At 41.2% G+C, this 16,429-nt stretch overlaps 1 protein-coding gene across 2 annotated transcripts in view; it reads left to right on the forward strand.

Annotated features, from left to right (window-relative positions):
• Positions 1-16,429, forward strand: part of tbc1d9b (TBC1 domain family member 9b) — a 45,251-nt gene that overhangs the window by 16,700 nt on the left and 12,122 nt on the right. For both annotated transcript variants that reach the window (XM_072914909.1, XM_072914908.1), the window contains exons 2-14: positions 2,194-2,304; positions 2,363-2,481; positions 2,552-2,783; positions 7,093-7,351; positions 7,422-7,629; positions 7,693-7,890; positions 7,971-8,102; positions 10,059-10,209; positions 10,282-10,496; positions 10,585-10,702; positions 14,290-14,492; positions 14,567-14,649; positions 14,739-14,868. In XM_072914909.1, coding sequence (XP_072771010.1) covers positions 2,194-2,304; positions 2,363-2,481; positions 2,552-2,783; positions 7,093-7,351; positions 7,422-7,629; positions 7,693-7,890; positions 7,971-8,102; positions 10,059-10,209; positions 10,282-10,496; positions 10,585-10,702; positions 14,290-14,492; positions 14,567-14,649; positions 14,739-14,868 — 2,159 coding nt within the window. The remainder of the gene's footprint in view (positions 1-2,193; positions 2,305-2,362; positions 2,482-2,551; positions 2,784-7,092; positions 7,352-7,421; positions 7,630-7,692; positions 7,891-7,970; positions 8,103-10,058; positions 10,210-10,281; positions 10,497-10,584; positions 10,703-14,289; positions 14,493-14,566; positions 14,650-14,738; positions 14,869-16,429) is intronic.

Here is a 16,429-nt window from a genome sequence, read left to right on the forward strand (position 1 = left end):
GTTTGAATTGGTTGAAAAATTTGGAAATGTTTGAATGTATGAAAAATGGCCAATTCATTTTGAATGGGAAAAATGTTCCGGAAAACTTGGGATTCTGGGAAATCTGGGAATTTTTGGAATTTGTCAAGGGAAAGCCAGCGATTGGAACGGTTTGAATCGGGTGAAAAAAGTGGAAGGTAGACCGCGCCAAAATCTGGAGAAGAAGAAGAAGTTGAATAAAAAAAAAAGGATGAATTTTGGTGTAGAAAACCGTATGTGTGAATGGTTGGAGCATTCACACAATTAATGTTGCTGTGCGGCCTGGTAGCAAATGCGTCACGGACCGGTGGTTGGGGACCACTGCTTCACAACACAGTATTTCATAACAATATTTCACAATTTAAAACAAACAAACGGGTGAGACTTTGTCCTACACGCATGTCAAACATTTACATTGGGACAGGACTTGGGGACTTGGGGGCATCTGTTTGAGTCCACAACCGAAGAAACGATAAAAGGCTCGCTTCACTAAATCCAAATGTTAGTTCAAGTGATCCACGTTCCGACCGCCAAGTACAAACCCCGTTTCCATATGAGTTGGGAAATTGTGTTAGATGTAAATATAAACGGAATACAATGATTTGCAAATCATTTTCAACCCATATTCAATTGAATATGCTACAAAGACAACATATTTGATGTTCAAACTGATAAACATTTTTTTTTTTGCAAATAATCATTAACTTTAGAATTTGATGCCAGCAACACGTGACAAAGAAATTGGGAAAGGTGGCAATAAATACTGATAAAGTTGAGGAATGCTCATCAAACACTTATTTGGAACATCCCACAGGTGTGCAGGCTAATTGGGAACAGGTGGGTGCCATGATTGGGTATAAAAACAGTTATCCAAAAAATGCTCAGTCTTTCACCAGAAAGGATGGGGCGAGGTTCACCTCTTGGTCCACAACTGCGTGAGCAAATAGTCAAACAGTTTAAGAACAACGTTTCTCAAAGTGCAATTGCAAGAAATTTAGGGATTTCAACATCTACGGTCCATAATATCATCAAAAGGTTCAGAGAATCTGGAGAAATCACTCCACGTAAGCGGCATGGCCGGAAACCAACATTGAAAGACCGTGCGTGACCTTCGATCCCTCAGACGGCACTGTATCAAAAACCGACATCAATCTCTTAAGGATATCACCACATGGGCTCAGGAACACGTCAGAAAACCACTGTCACTAAATACAGTTGGTCGCTACATCTGTAAGTGCAAGTTAAAGCTCTACTATGCAAAGCGAAAGCCATTTATCAACAACATCCAGAAACGCCGCCGGCTTCTCTGGGCCCGAGATCATCTAAGATGGACTCATGCAAAGTGGAAAAGTGTTCTGTGGTCTGACGAGTCCACATTTCAAATTGTTTTTGGAAATATTCGACATAGTGTCATCCGGACCAAAGGGGAAGCGAACCATCCAGACTGTTATCGACGCAAAGTTGAAAAGCCAGCATCTGTGATGGTTTGGGGGTGTATTAGTGCCCAAGGCATGGGTAACTTACACATCTGTGAAGGCACCATTAATGCTGAAAGGTACATACAGGTTTTGGAACAACATATGCTGCCATCTAAGCGCCGTCTTTTTCATGGACGCCCCTGCTTATTTCAGCAAGACAATGCCAAGCCACATTCAGCACGTGTTACAACAGCGTGGCTTCGTAAAAAAGAGTGCGGGTACTTTCCTGGCCCGCCTGCAGTCCAGACCTGTCTCCCATCGAAAATGTGTGGCGCATTATGAAGCGTAAAATACGACAGCGGAGACCCCGGACTGTTGAACGTCTGAAGCTCTACATAAAACAAGACTGGGAAAGAATTCCACTTTCAAACCTTCAACATTTAGTTTCCTCAGTTCCCAATCGTTAATTGAGTGTTGTTAAAAGAAAAGGTGATGTAACACAGTGGTGAACATGCCCTTTCCCAACTACTTTGGCACGTGTTGCAGCCATGAAATTCTAAGTTAATTATGATTTGCAAAAAAAAAAATAAAGTTCATGAGTTTGAACATCAAATATCTTGTTTTTGTAGTGCATTCAATTGAATATGGGTTGAAAAAGAATTGCAAATCATTGTATTCCGTTTATATTTACATCCAACACAATTTCCCAACTCATATGGAAACGGTGTTTGTAACATCTTAAGGTTTTTATGTGCAGGCCTCCTGGTGGGGACTCTGGATGTGGTCCTGGACTCCAGTGCCAGGGTGGCTCCTTACAGGATTCTGCTGCAGACTGCGGACTCTCAGGTCTACTGGAACGTCGCCTGCGGTGAGTCTCCTGACTTTTCCCTCCGCGAGCGCCGTTGACCCCGGACTGCGTCTGGCAGGTTCATCCCGGCGAGAGATTACAGAGCACTGGGACTGGCTGGAGTCCAATCTGCTGCAGACCATCTCCATCTTCGACAACTGCCAGGACGTCACCACCTTCGTCAAAGGGAAGATCTCCGTACGTGGCTTCCTCTTTGTCCCGCCTGTTCCTCTCTCTTTCTGTTGCTGAGCGACGTCACTTCCTGCAGGGCATCATTGCTGAGGAGAACCGACTGAAGCAGGGCGAGGAGACCGAGGAGGATTGTGGGAAGTTCCAGGAGGCCGAGGTCAAGATGAGAAAGCTGTTCGGGATGCCGGAAGAGGAGAAGCTGGTGAATTATTACTCGTGCAGTTACTGGAAGGGTCGAGTGCCACGGCAGGGCTGGCTCTACCTGTCCGTCAACCACCTGTGCTTCTACTCCTTCCTGCTGGGCAAGGAAGGTACGGGAGCCAATCACAGGCCTGGAAGGTTCTTTTGTCTCTACCTTTCCGGTTCTTGTTCAACCTACTGTGTAATATTGATACCGCCGATACCGGATCTTTATGCTCAAAGATCCATATATGGGAAGAGTTATCATACTAGAAAATGGCGGCAAGTATCAAAATTCTAATTTTTTGCCGTTTAAAGATACACAATTAGCCAAAAAAGCTAGCATAAAATGTTAGTATTCTAACTTTAGTTATAACAGTTAGCATACTTGCAAGATGGAGACATGTTTTTTAGGTTTAAATGATTAAAATGCTAGCATGCTAATTTTAGCATGATAACATGAAAATATACTTCTAAAATGGCGCCAAGTATCAAAAGCTAAGATTTTAAGGTTAAAATGAGCTAAAATGTTAGCATGCTAATGTTACTATCAGGGCATATGACATGTTAGCGAACTTCTAAGATGGCGCCAAGTATCAAAATCAATGTTATTCAGATTTAAAGATACACACTTATCTAGACAGCGAGCATAAATATTAGCATGCTAACTTTAGGAACAGTTAGTACACTTGCATGATGGAGATATTTTGAGGTCTTAAAACCCATTAAGTTTTGGTTGAAGTTATTAAAATGAGCTAAAATGGTAGCATAAAACTTTGTAATTTTACCATGATAACATAGGAAAAATTAACATAGTTATGAGATGGTCTCAAGTGTCAAAAGCCAAGATATTTAAGTTAAAATGAATAAAATTAGCTAAAATGGTGCTCTGAATAGTTAGCATGCTAATATAGGATAAGTTAGCATACTTCTAAGATGGGGCCATGATATATGTATATGTGTATATATATATATATATATATATATATATATATATACACACAAATACCGTATTTTTCGGACTATAAGTCGCAGTTTTTTTCATAGTTTGGCTGGGGGTGCGACTTATACTCAGGAGCGACTTATATGTGAAATTATTAACACATTACCGTAAAATATCAGATAATATTATTTAGCTCATTCACGTAAGAGACTAGACGTATAAGATTTCATGGGATTTAGCGATTAGGAGTGACAGATTGTTTGGTAAACGTATAGCATGTTCTATATGTTATAGTTATTTGAATGACTCTTACCATAATATGTTACGTTAAGATACCAGGCACATTCTCAGTTGGTTATTTATGCGTCATATAACGTACACTTATTCAGCCTGTTGTTCACTATTCTTTATTTGTTTTAAATTGCCTTTCAAATGTCTATTCTTGGTGTTGGGTTTTATCAAATACATTTCCCCCCAAAAATGCGATTTATACTCCAGTGTGACTTATATATGTATTTTTCCTTCTTTATTATGCATTTTCGGCTGGTGCGACTTATACTCCGGTGCAACTTGTACTCCGAAAAATACGGTGTATATATATATATATATATATATATATATATATATATATATATATATATATATATATATATATATATATATATATATATACAGAGATGATAATTACTATTAATTAGCATATTAATTAATTTAACTATTTGTTTTCTAAATATGGTACATTTTGTTCGACGCTAACACTCTTCCCTGTTGTATTTATTTATTTATTTATAAAATTGGTTAGGTACTATTTTCCTTCAAGGATCATTTTTAATTTTTACAAATGTATTTTTCATCGTAAACTCCAACAATTACAAGACAAATGTGACGTGTATTTAAATAATAGCGGAACAAACCAAAAAATAAATATGGTAATTTGCTCAAAGATCGATTCTCAAATCAAAATATTGATGTATTTATTTAACACACATACCATATGCAAATAAATAAATGACATACGATTATGTTTTGCTAAAATGAATGAATAATGAATAGGTTTCTTAACTAAATTGTCCAAAAATAATTTAAGTGAAAATAAAATGATAGATTCACCCCTTAAGTCATAATTTTTGCGCTAAAGAAACTTCTCTATGACTTTAGCTCCAGACTTCTTGTTTCTTTGATATTGTCATTACTGCCACAAGTGGTGTAAAAGTGTATTACAACTGAGTACCTGCTGCGTGCGGCCCATACGGACCACAGCTGAGAAACAGATCTTTTTTGGCCGCCCTGCCCCTATGGTAAAGAAACACTGACCTAGTGTGGTAAAATATTAGTGTTCAGTTACACATTTAACCGTTTTTATTATGTTTTTTGTAATTTTAAAAAATTAGTTTATAAGTTAGTATTATTTTATATTTTAAAGGGAAACTGTACTTTTTCGGGAATTTTTCCTATCGTTTACAATCATGACGACGGATGGATTTTTTTTTTGCATTCTAAATATTAAATAAATGCGATCAAAAGTCCACTTACAACAGAGCCTATGGAAGTCGCTCTATTCTGCCTATAAAGCTCTTAAAAAAACATCCAAACACCGCTATTGAGGTTTTATATACACGATGTAGGTATATATGTAATGTAGTAACATTTATAATAACATTTAATATTTACCTATTTTGATCATTTTAAGCATTAATTTAAAAAACGCATCACGTTTCCTTTTTTTCTTTTCTCCATCATTGATTTCTCCTCACTGCAGACGTCATAAACCCCTACAAACATAATAAAACATCACTTACTGTACAAGGTCTGCTGTCATTAAGATGGCGACTGCTGGGATGTTCATATAATCCCATTTTAGATGAAAAATATCTCATAATCCTCACAAAGAAAAGGGGTTGTGGAGGGTCTTTTCGTATCGTTCTCGCCTGTTCCAGATTCTAAATGGCTGTAGAAGTGTCCCAACTTGTTGGATTACCTACCCAGATGTCTCATGTCGAAGTGAGAGGCATGATTTATGATCTACAATAAACTTACAGGAAGTGAGGAAGCAGCAGACCACCCGATGATGCAAACCTCGGCACACAGGAAGTGATTACGTCGCCGCTATAAATAGTTTGTCTGCGTCAGCGCTTATAATAACAATTTTACTAATACTAATACTAATACTCACAAAGTATTGTTGGCTCTTTTTGAATGGTTATTTGTTGGATTTTATGGGAGGAATAGTGGAGTTCCCATTGGCTCCGCTGTGAGCAGACTTTTATTTAAGTTTATTTAATATTTAGAATTAGGGATGTCCTATAATGGCTTTTTGCCGATATCTAATATTCCGATATTGTCCAACTCTTTAATTACCAATACCGATATCAACCGATACCGATATCAACCGATATATACAGTCGTGGAATTAACACATTATTATGCCTAATTTGGACAGCCAGGTATGGTGAAGATAAGGTACTTTAAAAAAAAATAATTAATAAGATAAATAAATTAAAAACATTTTCTTGAATAAAAAAGAAAGTAAAACAATATAAAAACAGTTACATAGAAACCATTAATTAATGAAAATTAGTAAAATTAACTGTTAAAGGTTAGTACAATTAGTGGACCAGCAGCACGCACAATCATGTGTGCTTACGGACTGTATCCCTTGCAGACTGTATTGATATATATTGATATATAATGTAGGAACCAGAATATTAATAACAGAAAGAAACAACCCTTTTGTGTGAGGGGGAGGGAGTTTTTTTTTTTGGGTTGGTGCACTAATTGTAAGTGTATCTTGTGTTTTTTATGTTGATTTAATAAAAATAAAAAAACAAAACAAAAAAAACGATACCGATAATAAAAAAAACCCGATACCGATAATTTCCGATATTACATTTCAACGCATTTATCGGCCGATATTATCGGACATCTCTATTTAGAATACTTTTTTTTTTTAATCCATCTGTCATGTCTTTCATAATGATTGCGAGCGATAGGCAGATTAAAAAAAAGTGCAGTTCCCCTTAAACTTTGTTTATATTTTAAGTATATTTATTTTGAGAGGTTCTAATATTTTAGATCTGGGGTGTTCCACCAAGGGCCGCATACTAAAAAGTCAAATATGGGGGTGCCATTTAGATATTTTTTTATTTAAAAAAATAGCTAAAAACAGATATTGAATGTATCTATAGACAAAGCTTTGTGTTATAGTTGACTAAGTATTTTATTAGTTGTAGTCTTAAAAAATACATTTTTTTCTCATTACATTCCAATGTTTTGATCCTTTTTCTTACATTTTTATATGCGATTTTTTTAGATGGATATGCCACAATAGGTACAAACAGTAGAAAATGGATGGATGGTATTATTTGAAAATACACCAGTTTTTAAATTTGAGCATACACGTTAGGTATATTTGCACAAACCGATACCAGGCTGAATTGTACTTGGTAGCGGAAAGAAAAGCAGTGGTATCGACTCCCTCACCCCCCTACCCCCCTCAGTGACGCTGGTGGTTCAGTGGACGGAAGTGACGCAGCTGGACAAGAACGCCACCTTGCTGTTCCCGGAGAGCGTTCGCGTCAGCACTCGCCACACGGAGCATTTCTTCTCCATGTTCCTGAAAATCAACGACACCTTCAAGCTGATGGAGCAGCTCGCCAACATGGCCATGCGCCAGCTGCTCGACAACGAGGCCTTCGCCGCCGACCGCTCGCTGCCCAAGCCCTGCAAGACCCTCAAGAACGTCTCCGTGCTCAAGAGGTCCTCGCTCCCGTCAGGAAAGTCTCCTCGCCACGCGTCAGGACTCTGATCTGTGTCTTTGCCGCCGCAGGGACTTGGACGCCCGGGCAAAGAACGAGCGCTACCGGATCACCTTCCGGCTGACGCAGGACGAGCGCCTGGACGGACACACCGACTGCACGCTGTGGACGCCCTTCGCCAAAATGCACGTGGTGGGCCAACTGTTCATCTCCAACAACTACATCTGCTTCAACAGCCGAGAGGAAGACCTGTGCCAGCTGATCATCCCGCTCAGAGAGGTGACGCCGGGAGACGTGCACGTTTCGGGACATGTCGGAATGACCGCGTCCTTTGCCCCGCAGGTGTCAGTGGTGGAGAAGGCCGACAGCAGCAGCGTGCTGCCGTGTCCCGTCTCCATCAGCACCAAGAACAAGATGAACTTCCTGTTCGCCAACCTCAAAGACCGGGACTTCCTCGTCCAGCGCATTTCCGACTTCCTGCAGAGGACCCCAGAGAGCTCGTGGGGGGACACGAGTCCGCTGTCGGCCTTGAGTCATGCGGTGCGTCACTCGTTGCGTAGCTTGTCTCGGTCTAGCGGCTGTCGGCGTCCGTCTCACCTTTTCTCGTTGTGTGCCTCCAGGCGCCCTCCTCCTCTGTAGCCTCTCAGGCCGTCCACAGGGGGCGCCATTACCACCCAGATGTGCCCACAGCCAGACAAGGTCTGCTGCAGCTCTACCAGAAAGACGCCCCAGAGGACCTGGGACCCAAAGCGGTGAGTTTTTACATTTCTCCACCTCTTTAGGCCTTAGACCAGGGGTGTCGAACTCAAATACAGAGTGGGCTAAAATTTAAAACTGAACAAAGCCGCGGGCCAAGGTTGAACAAATTAACCTTTTAATAGGGACCCAAACAAGTTTTGCATTAAATATTGAACAAGCAAGGCTTATATAACTTTATAGTGACATGCAAAATCGAGTTTCAAATAATAATAATAATAATAATAATAATAAAATATCAATGGCATATCAAATAAAATTTAGATAAAAATGTAATGCCTCTTTTCTATTTGCAGCCTTCTGAGGTAAATATTAACATGAACTTTTTCCACAGGCTAATAAATTTGAAAATAAAATAACAATGAATAAAACAACCATTCAGGACTTTAAACTGCTCAGTTTGCAACACACTGATCTAATCTGATGTGCCCAAGCCACATACCTGCCATCTTTTCTTGGATGCTAGTTCATTAATGTCGGGTCTCAGGCTTTGAGCTGAGGCAACCTTCATTATCGAACAAAGCTGTTCATCAGTCATTATATCTCGTAGTCCACCCGGACCACAGTCTTAGGGGCGTGTCTTAAATGCACTGCCTTTAACATACTCTACGAGCTATCGTCACGTCCGCTTTTCATCCATTCTAACATCGTTCAGACCCAGACACAAAATATGTACGGCTTCTGCATGCACACACGAGTGAATGCAAGCATACTTCATCAACAGCCATACAGGTTACACTGAGGGTGCAAATATAAAAAACTTTAACACTGTTAGAAATATACGCCACAATGTGAATCCACACCAAACAAGAATGACAAACACATTTCGGGAGAACATTCGCACCGTAACACAACATAAACACAACAGAACAAATACCCAGAATCCTTTGCAGCACTAACTCTTCCGGGACGCTACAAAATACACCCCCGCTACTACCAAACCTCCCCCCCCCCACACACACACACCTTGTAGCGTCCCAGAAGAGTTAGTGCTGCAAAGGGTTCTGGGTATTTGTTCTGTTGTGTTTATGTTGTGTTACGGTGTGGATGTTCTCCCGAAATGTTTTGCCATTTTTGTTTGGTGTGAATTCCCAGTGTGGCGTATATTTCTAAAAGTGTTAAAGTTTTTTATTTGGCTACCTTCAGTGTAACCTGTATCGCTGTTGATCAAGTATGCATTGCATTCAATTGTGTGTGTGTGCAGAAGCCGCACATGTTATGTGACTGGGCCAGCACTCGTTGGACTGGCTGAAAAGCAGACGTGACGATTTTTGGGAGGGGCGCTGAAGTTTGGAAGACTCCCGGGAGGGTTGGCAAGTACTAGAATCAGTGGTGAATGCGGTGTTACCGCGGCACCGCCGCAGTATATATGCGGGCCAGCTTTAGTGTTAATTTGATATCGCCTCAAGGGCCAAGTGAAATTACACGGCTGGCCAAATTTGGCCCGCGGGCCAGAGTTTGACACCCATGCCTTAGACACAACAACACTACACCCTGGACCATAGGCATATGCACACACATACCCCCGCCCCCACCCCTATGCCTCCACCACCGCCTGAATCATCTTGGGGTGATGGACAGCCGAGCAGCGCCTTAGATAGCAGCAGCCTACCACCGTAGCCCCCACTCCCTCCCTTCTGTTGCGTGTCTTGTGGATTCTATGTAACATGTTTGTGTGCTTATGGCTATTGTCCTCAGTCTGGACCCCCTCCCTAGGAGCCCAGTCTGAGACCGAACCTTTTTTTACTCACCACCCCCCCGGACCCCCTTACCCTTTTCCCACCTTTGCTGACCTGTCAGCGGTCCTATTCTATCTCCCTGTAATGTATGTCTGCTCTTGAATGGGATTGTGTTGAAAATCAGTGTTTCTGATTCTGGTTCTGAGACTTTGCTAAAAAAGGCGTTCTCTGGAACGGATGCAGCAGTCAACCGCATGGTGTCTTGTCTTGCAGATGAAGGAGAAGATGAAGGTGGAGGCGTGGAACATCCACTTCTCTGAGTTTGGCCGTGGCGTCTGCATGTACAGAACCTCCAGAACCAGAGAGCTGGTCCTCAGTGGCATTCCGGAGCGCCTGAGGGGAGAGCTGTGGTTGCTCTTCTCAGGTACCACCTCGTTTTCCTCCTCCGTGTCGGCGCCTGTCCGTCTTGCGTCATCGATTCGACTCGTCTCCGCAGGAGCGCAGAACCAGATGGCGACTCATGTCGGTTACTATGGCGACCTGGTGGAGCAGGCCATGGGGCTTTGTTCCTTGGCGACGGAGGAGATCGAGCGCGACCTTCACCGCTCCATGCCTGAACACAGAGCCTTCCAGAACGAGACGGGCATCGCGGCGCTGCGGCGCGTCCTCACCGCCTACGCCCACAGAAACCCGGGAATCGGATACTGCCAGGTAGGAAACCTCAGGTGTTGCTTCAGTGACAAAATGACTGAAGAGTCCTTACGTGTATTGGTGGTGTGACTGACTCCACCCCCTGCAGGCCATGAACATCGTCACGTCGGTGCTGCTCCTTTACTGTACGGAGGAAGAAGCCTTCTGGCTGCTGGTGGCGCTTTGTGAACGCATGCTGCCTGACTACTACAACACCAGGGTCGTAGGTCAGTTCCCCACCCCACATCTTTGTACCCCCGTATCCTGGATCTTTTATCCTAGTAACGTAATATCCTGGATCACTTTATCCTAGTACCCAAGTATCCTGGATATCTTTATCCTAGTACCCAAGTATCCTGGATCTCTTTATCCTAGTACCTAAGTATCCTGGATCTCTTTATCCTAGTACCTAAGTATCCTGGATCTCTTTACCATAGTAACTGAGTATCCTGGATCTCTTTATCCTAGTACCTAAGAATCCTGGATCTTTTTTATCCTAGTACCTAAGTCTCCTGGTCTCTTTATCATCGTAGTTAAGTAACCTGGACCTCTTTATCCTAGTACCTATGTGTCCTGGACATTTTTATCCTCGTACCTAAGTATCCTGGATCTCTTTATTCTAGTACCTAAGTGTCCTGGATCCCTTTATCCTAGTATCTAGGTATCCTGAATCTTCTTATCCTAGTACCTGTGTATCTTGGATATCTTTATCCTAGTACCCGAGTATCCCGGTCTCTTTATCCTACTTGAGTAACCCGGATTTCTATTTCCTAGGGACCTAAGTATTCAAGTATGACTTATCCTAGTACCTGAGTATCTTGGAATACTTTATCCTAGTACCTGAATATTCCAGTGTGACTTTGTCTTCGTACCTTAGTATTCAAGTGTGACTTTATCCTAATATCGTAGTATACCAGTTTGACTCTATCCAAGAACCCGAGTATCCAAGGGTCTCTTTATCCTAGTACCAGAGTATTCCACTATTACTTTATCCGACGACCCGAGTATTCCAGGATTACTTTACCCGAGTACTGAAGTATCCTGGAACTCTTTATGCTAGTATCCGAGTATTCAAGTATGACTTTATCCAAGTACCTCAGTATTTAAGAATGACTTAATTTCAGTACCTGAGTATTGCAGCATCTCTTTACCAATCTACTTTGTCGGATCTTCTGATCCTTCTATTCTAGTCCTGAGGATCCAATAACTATTTCCCTGATATGTAATTGTCCCAGTTTGACTCTATCCAAGTACTCTTTAATCTAATACCCGAGTAATCTAGTATTACTTTATCCTAGTACCAGAGCATTCCAGTATGACTTTATCATACTACCAGAGTATTCCAGGATTACTTAATCCTAGTACCAAATGTTTCCATTTGGACTATCCTATTACCTGATACCAGTACCTCTTTTTTCAAGTACCGTAATATTCTCGTGTGACTATATATATTCCAGTCTGTCTTAATCCTAGTACTTGTGAATGTATGACTTTATCCTAGTACCTGAGTAATCAAGATGACTTTATACTAGTACCTAAGTTCCAGTATGACTTCATTCTAGAAACAAAATATTCAACTGAATTTATCCTAGTCCCTGAGTATTCCAGTATGACTTTATTTCAGTACCTGAGTATTCATGTATAACTTTTTATTTCAGTACCCCAATATTCAAGTAGGACCTCATCCTAGTACCTGAGTATTCCAGTATGACTTTATTTCAGTACCCGAGTATTCATGTATGACTTTATTTCAGTACCCTAATATTCAAGTATGACCTCATCCTAGTACCAGAGTAATCCAGTATGACTTTATTTCAGTTCCTGAGTATTCATGTATGACTTTATTTCAGTAGCCTATGACTTTATTCTAGTACCTGAGTATTCATGTATGACTTTATTTCAGTACCCTATGACTTTATTTCTAGTACCTGAGTATCCATGTCTAACTTTATTTCAGTACCCTAATATTCAAGTATGACGTCATCCTAGTACCTGAATATTCCAGTATGACTTTATTTCAGTACCTGAATATTCATGTATGACTTTATTTCAGTACCCTATGACTTTATTTCTAGTACCTGAGTATTCATGTAGGACTTTATTGATCCTTGGGGGAAATTCAGCACCACAGTTTGCTCACAATAGACCAGGGGTGTCAAACTCAAATACAGAGTGGGCCAAAATTTAAAACTGAACAAAGCCGCGGGCCAAGGTTGAACAAATTAACCTTTTAATAGGGACTCAAACAAGTTTTGCATTGAATATTGAACAAGCAAGGCATATATAACTTTATAGTGACATGCAAAATCGAGTTTCAAATAATAATAATAATAATTAAAAAATATCAATGGCATATCAAATACAATTTAAATAAAAATTGAATGCCTCTTTTCTATTTGTAGCCTTCTGAGGTAAATATCAACATTAACTTTTTCCACAGGCTAATGAATTAGAAAATAAAATAACAATGAATAAACCAACCATTCAGGACTTTAAATTGCTCAGTTTGCAACACACTGATCTAATCTGATGTGCCCAAGCCAGATACCTGCCATCTTTTCTTGGATGCTAGTTCAATAATGTCGGTCGGGGCTCAAGCTTTGAGCTGAGGCATCTTTCATTATCGAACGAAGTTGTTCATCAGTCATTATATCTCGTCCACAGTCTTGGGGGTGTGCTTTCAAGGTACTGCGTTTATCGTCCTCCACGAGCTGTCGTCACGTCTGCTTTTCATCCATTCTAACAACGTGCCGGCCCGATCACAAAATATGTGCGACTTCAACACGCACACACACGTAAATGCAATGCAAACTTGGCCAACAGCGATACAGTTTACACTGACGTTGCCCGTATAAATAACTTTAACACTGTTAGAAATATACGCCACACTGTGAATCCACACCAAACAAGAATAACAGACATTTCGGGAGAACATCGGCACCGTAACACAACATAAACACAACAAAACAAATACCCAGAATACCATGCAGCCCTAACTCTTCCGGGTTGCAATATACACACCCGCTACCCCCCCCATTCACGTATGACTTTATTTCAGTACCCTATGACTTTATTCTAGTACCTGAGTATTCATGTATGACTTTATTTCAGTACCCTATGACTTTATTCTAGTACCTGAGTATTCATGTAAGACTTTATTTCAGTACCCTATGACTTTATTTCTAGTACCTGAGTATCCATGTCTGACTTTATTTCAGTACCCTAATATTCAAGTATGACGTCATCCTAGTACCTGAGTATTCCAGTATGTCTTTATTTCAGTACCTGAGTATTCATGTATGACTTTATTTCAGTACCCTATGACTTTATTTCTAGTACCTGAGTATTCATGTATGACTTTATTTCAGTACCCTATGACTTTATTCTAGTACCTGAGTATTCATCTAAGACTTTATTTCAGTACCCGATGACTTTATTTCTAGTACCTGAGTATTCGTGTATAACTTTATTTCAGTACCCTAATATTCAAGTATGACCTCATCCTAGTACCGGAGTAATCCAGTATGACTTTATTTCAGTACCTGAGTATTCATGTATGACTTTATTTCAGTAGCCTAATATTCAAGTATGACTTCATCTTAGTACCTGTGTAATCCAGTATGACTTTATTTCAGTACCCCAGTATTCATGTATGACTTTTTTTCAGTTCCCTAATATTAAAGTACGACTTCGTCCTAGTACCTGAGTATTCCAGTATGACTTTATTTCAGTACCTGAGTATTCCAGGAAGAAGGTTTCCACGGTGCGTTACTGTCTGGTTGCTGTTGCTGACAGACATGTCTTCTGTTTGCAGGAGCTCTGGTAGATCAGGGCGTGTTTGAAGACCTGACCCAAGGCTTCCTCCCCCTGTTGCATGACCACATGCAGGAACTGGGGGTCATCTCCACCATCAGCCTGTCCTGGTTCCTTACCCTCTTCCTGTCCGTGATGCCCTTTGATAGTGCCGTCCTGCTCGTCGACTGCTTTTTTTACGAGGGCATCAAAGTCATCTTTCAGGTAGAACCCCCGTGCCCCGCCACTTTTTACTGTGTGTTGAGTATTGACCTGCACACACCTTTATCCACCTGCAGGTGGCACTGGCAGTGCTGCATGACAACATGAATGCCTTGTTGTCCTGTAGTGACGAGGGGGAAGCTATGACCATTTTGGGCAGGTACAGTTCTGCATGGGTCCTCACTCTAGATCCGCCCACTTCTTACAATGACTGTGAATCTTATTATATACACTGGTGTGTGTGTGTAGGTACCTGGATAATGTCGTTAATAAGCAGGTCGGAGCGTCGCCTGTTCCTCATCTGCATGCACTGCTAACTAGTGGAGACGAACCGCCGCCTGAGATCGACATCTTTGAACTCATCAAGTCATCATACGAGGTCAGAGGGTCATTGATAGATTAAGAGAGAGAGAGAGAGAGATAAATAGTCTCACTACTGAAGCCGTCTAGTCTCTGTTTAACTCTTGCAGTTGTATAGTTTTAGTTGAACTCCTAAAACCGTACTGTTTCGGTCTAACTCTTGAAGCCATATTTTCTCAGTTGAACTCCTAAAACCGTATTGTTTCGGTCTAACTCTCGAAGCCATATTGTCTCAGTTGAACTCCTAAAACCGTATGGTCTCGGTCTAACTCATGGAGTCATATAGTCTCAGATGAACTCCTAAAATTGTGTGGTCACGGTCGAACTCCTGGGTCTGAATAGTCTCATTCAGAAACCGTACAATCTCGGTCTAACTCCTGAAGTCATAATGTCTCAGTTTAACTCCTAAAACCGTATAGTCTCAGTTTAACTCCTGAAGCCGTATTGTCTCAATTGAACTCCTAAAACCTTATGGTCTCGGTCTAACTCCTGGAGTCGTATAGTCTCAGATGAACTCCTAACGTTGTGTGGTCACGGTCTAACTCCTGAGTCCGAATAGTCTCATTCAAAAACCGTAGAATCTCGGTCTAACTCCTGAAGTCATAATGTCTCAGTTGAACTCTTAAAACCGTATGGTCTCGATCTAACTCCTGAAGACATAATGTCTCAGTTGAATTCCTAAAACTGTATGGTCTTGGTCTAACTCTTGAAGCCATATTGTCTCAGTTGAACTCCTAAAACCGTATGGTCTCAGTCTAATTCCTGAAGCCGTATTGTCTCAGTTGAACTCCTAAAATCGTATAGTCTCAGTCTAACTCCTGGAGTCGTATAGTCTCAGATGAACTCCTTTTTGTGGTGTGTGGTGACGGTCTGACTCCTTGGTCTGAATAGTCTCATTCAAAAACCATACGGTCTAACTCCTGTAGCCGTACTGTCTGTCATACAGCGTATGGTCTCGGTCTAACTCCTGGAGCCATTAAGCCTCTGTATGGTCTCGACTTAACTTCTGAAGCCGTATCGTCTCAGTTGAACTTCTAAAACCGTATGGTCTCAGTTAGGGATGTCCGATAATATCGGTAGCCCGATAAATGCTTTAAAATGTAATATCGGAAATTATCGGTATCGGTTTCATAATTATCGGTATCGGTTTCTAAAAGTAAAATGTATGACGTTTTAAAACGCCGCTGTGTACACGGAGGTAGGGAGAAGTACAGAGTGCCAATAAACTTTAAAGGCATTTCCTTTGCGTGTGTGCCGTCCGAATCACATAATATCTACCAGCTGTTCTCATCACAAATCAATGCAACAGCCATACAGGTCACACTGAGGGTGGCCGTATAAACAACTTTAACACTGTTACAAATATGCGCCACACTGTGAACCCACACCAAACAAGAATGACAAACACATTTCGGGAGAACATCCGCACGGTAACACAACATAAACACAACAGAACAAATACCCAGAATCCCTTGCAGCACTAACTCTTCCGGGACGCTACCCCCTACCCCCACCCACCCCAACCCTGCCCACCTCAACCTCCTCATAGTCTCTCTCAGGGAGAGCATGTCCCAAATTCC

Source organism: Nerophis lumbriciformis, linkage group LG16 (assembly GCF_033978685.3).
Source record: "Nerophis lumbriciformis linkage group LG16, RoL_Nlum_v2.1, whole genome shotgun sequence".
NCBI classification, from domain to species: Eukaryota; Metazoa; Chordata; class Actinopteri; order Syngnathiformes; family Syngnathidae; genus Nerophis; species Nerophis lumbriciformis.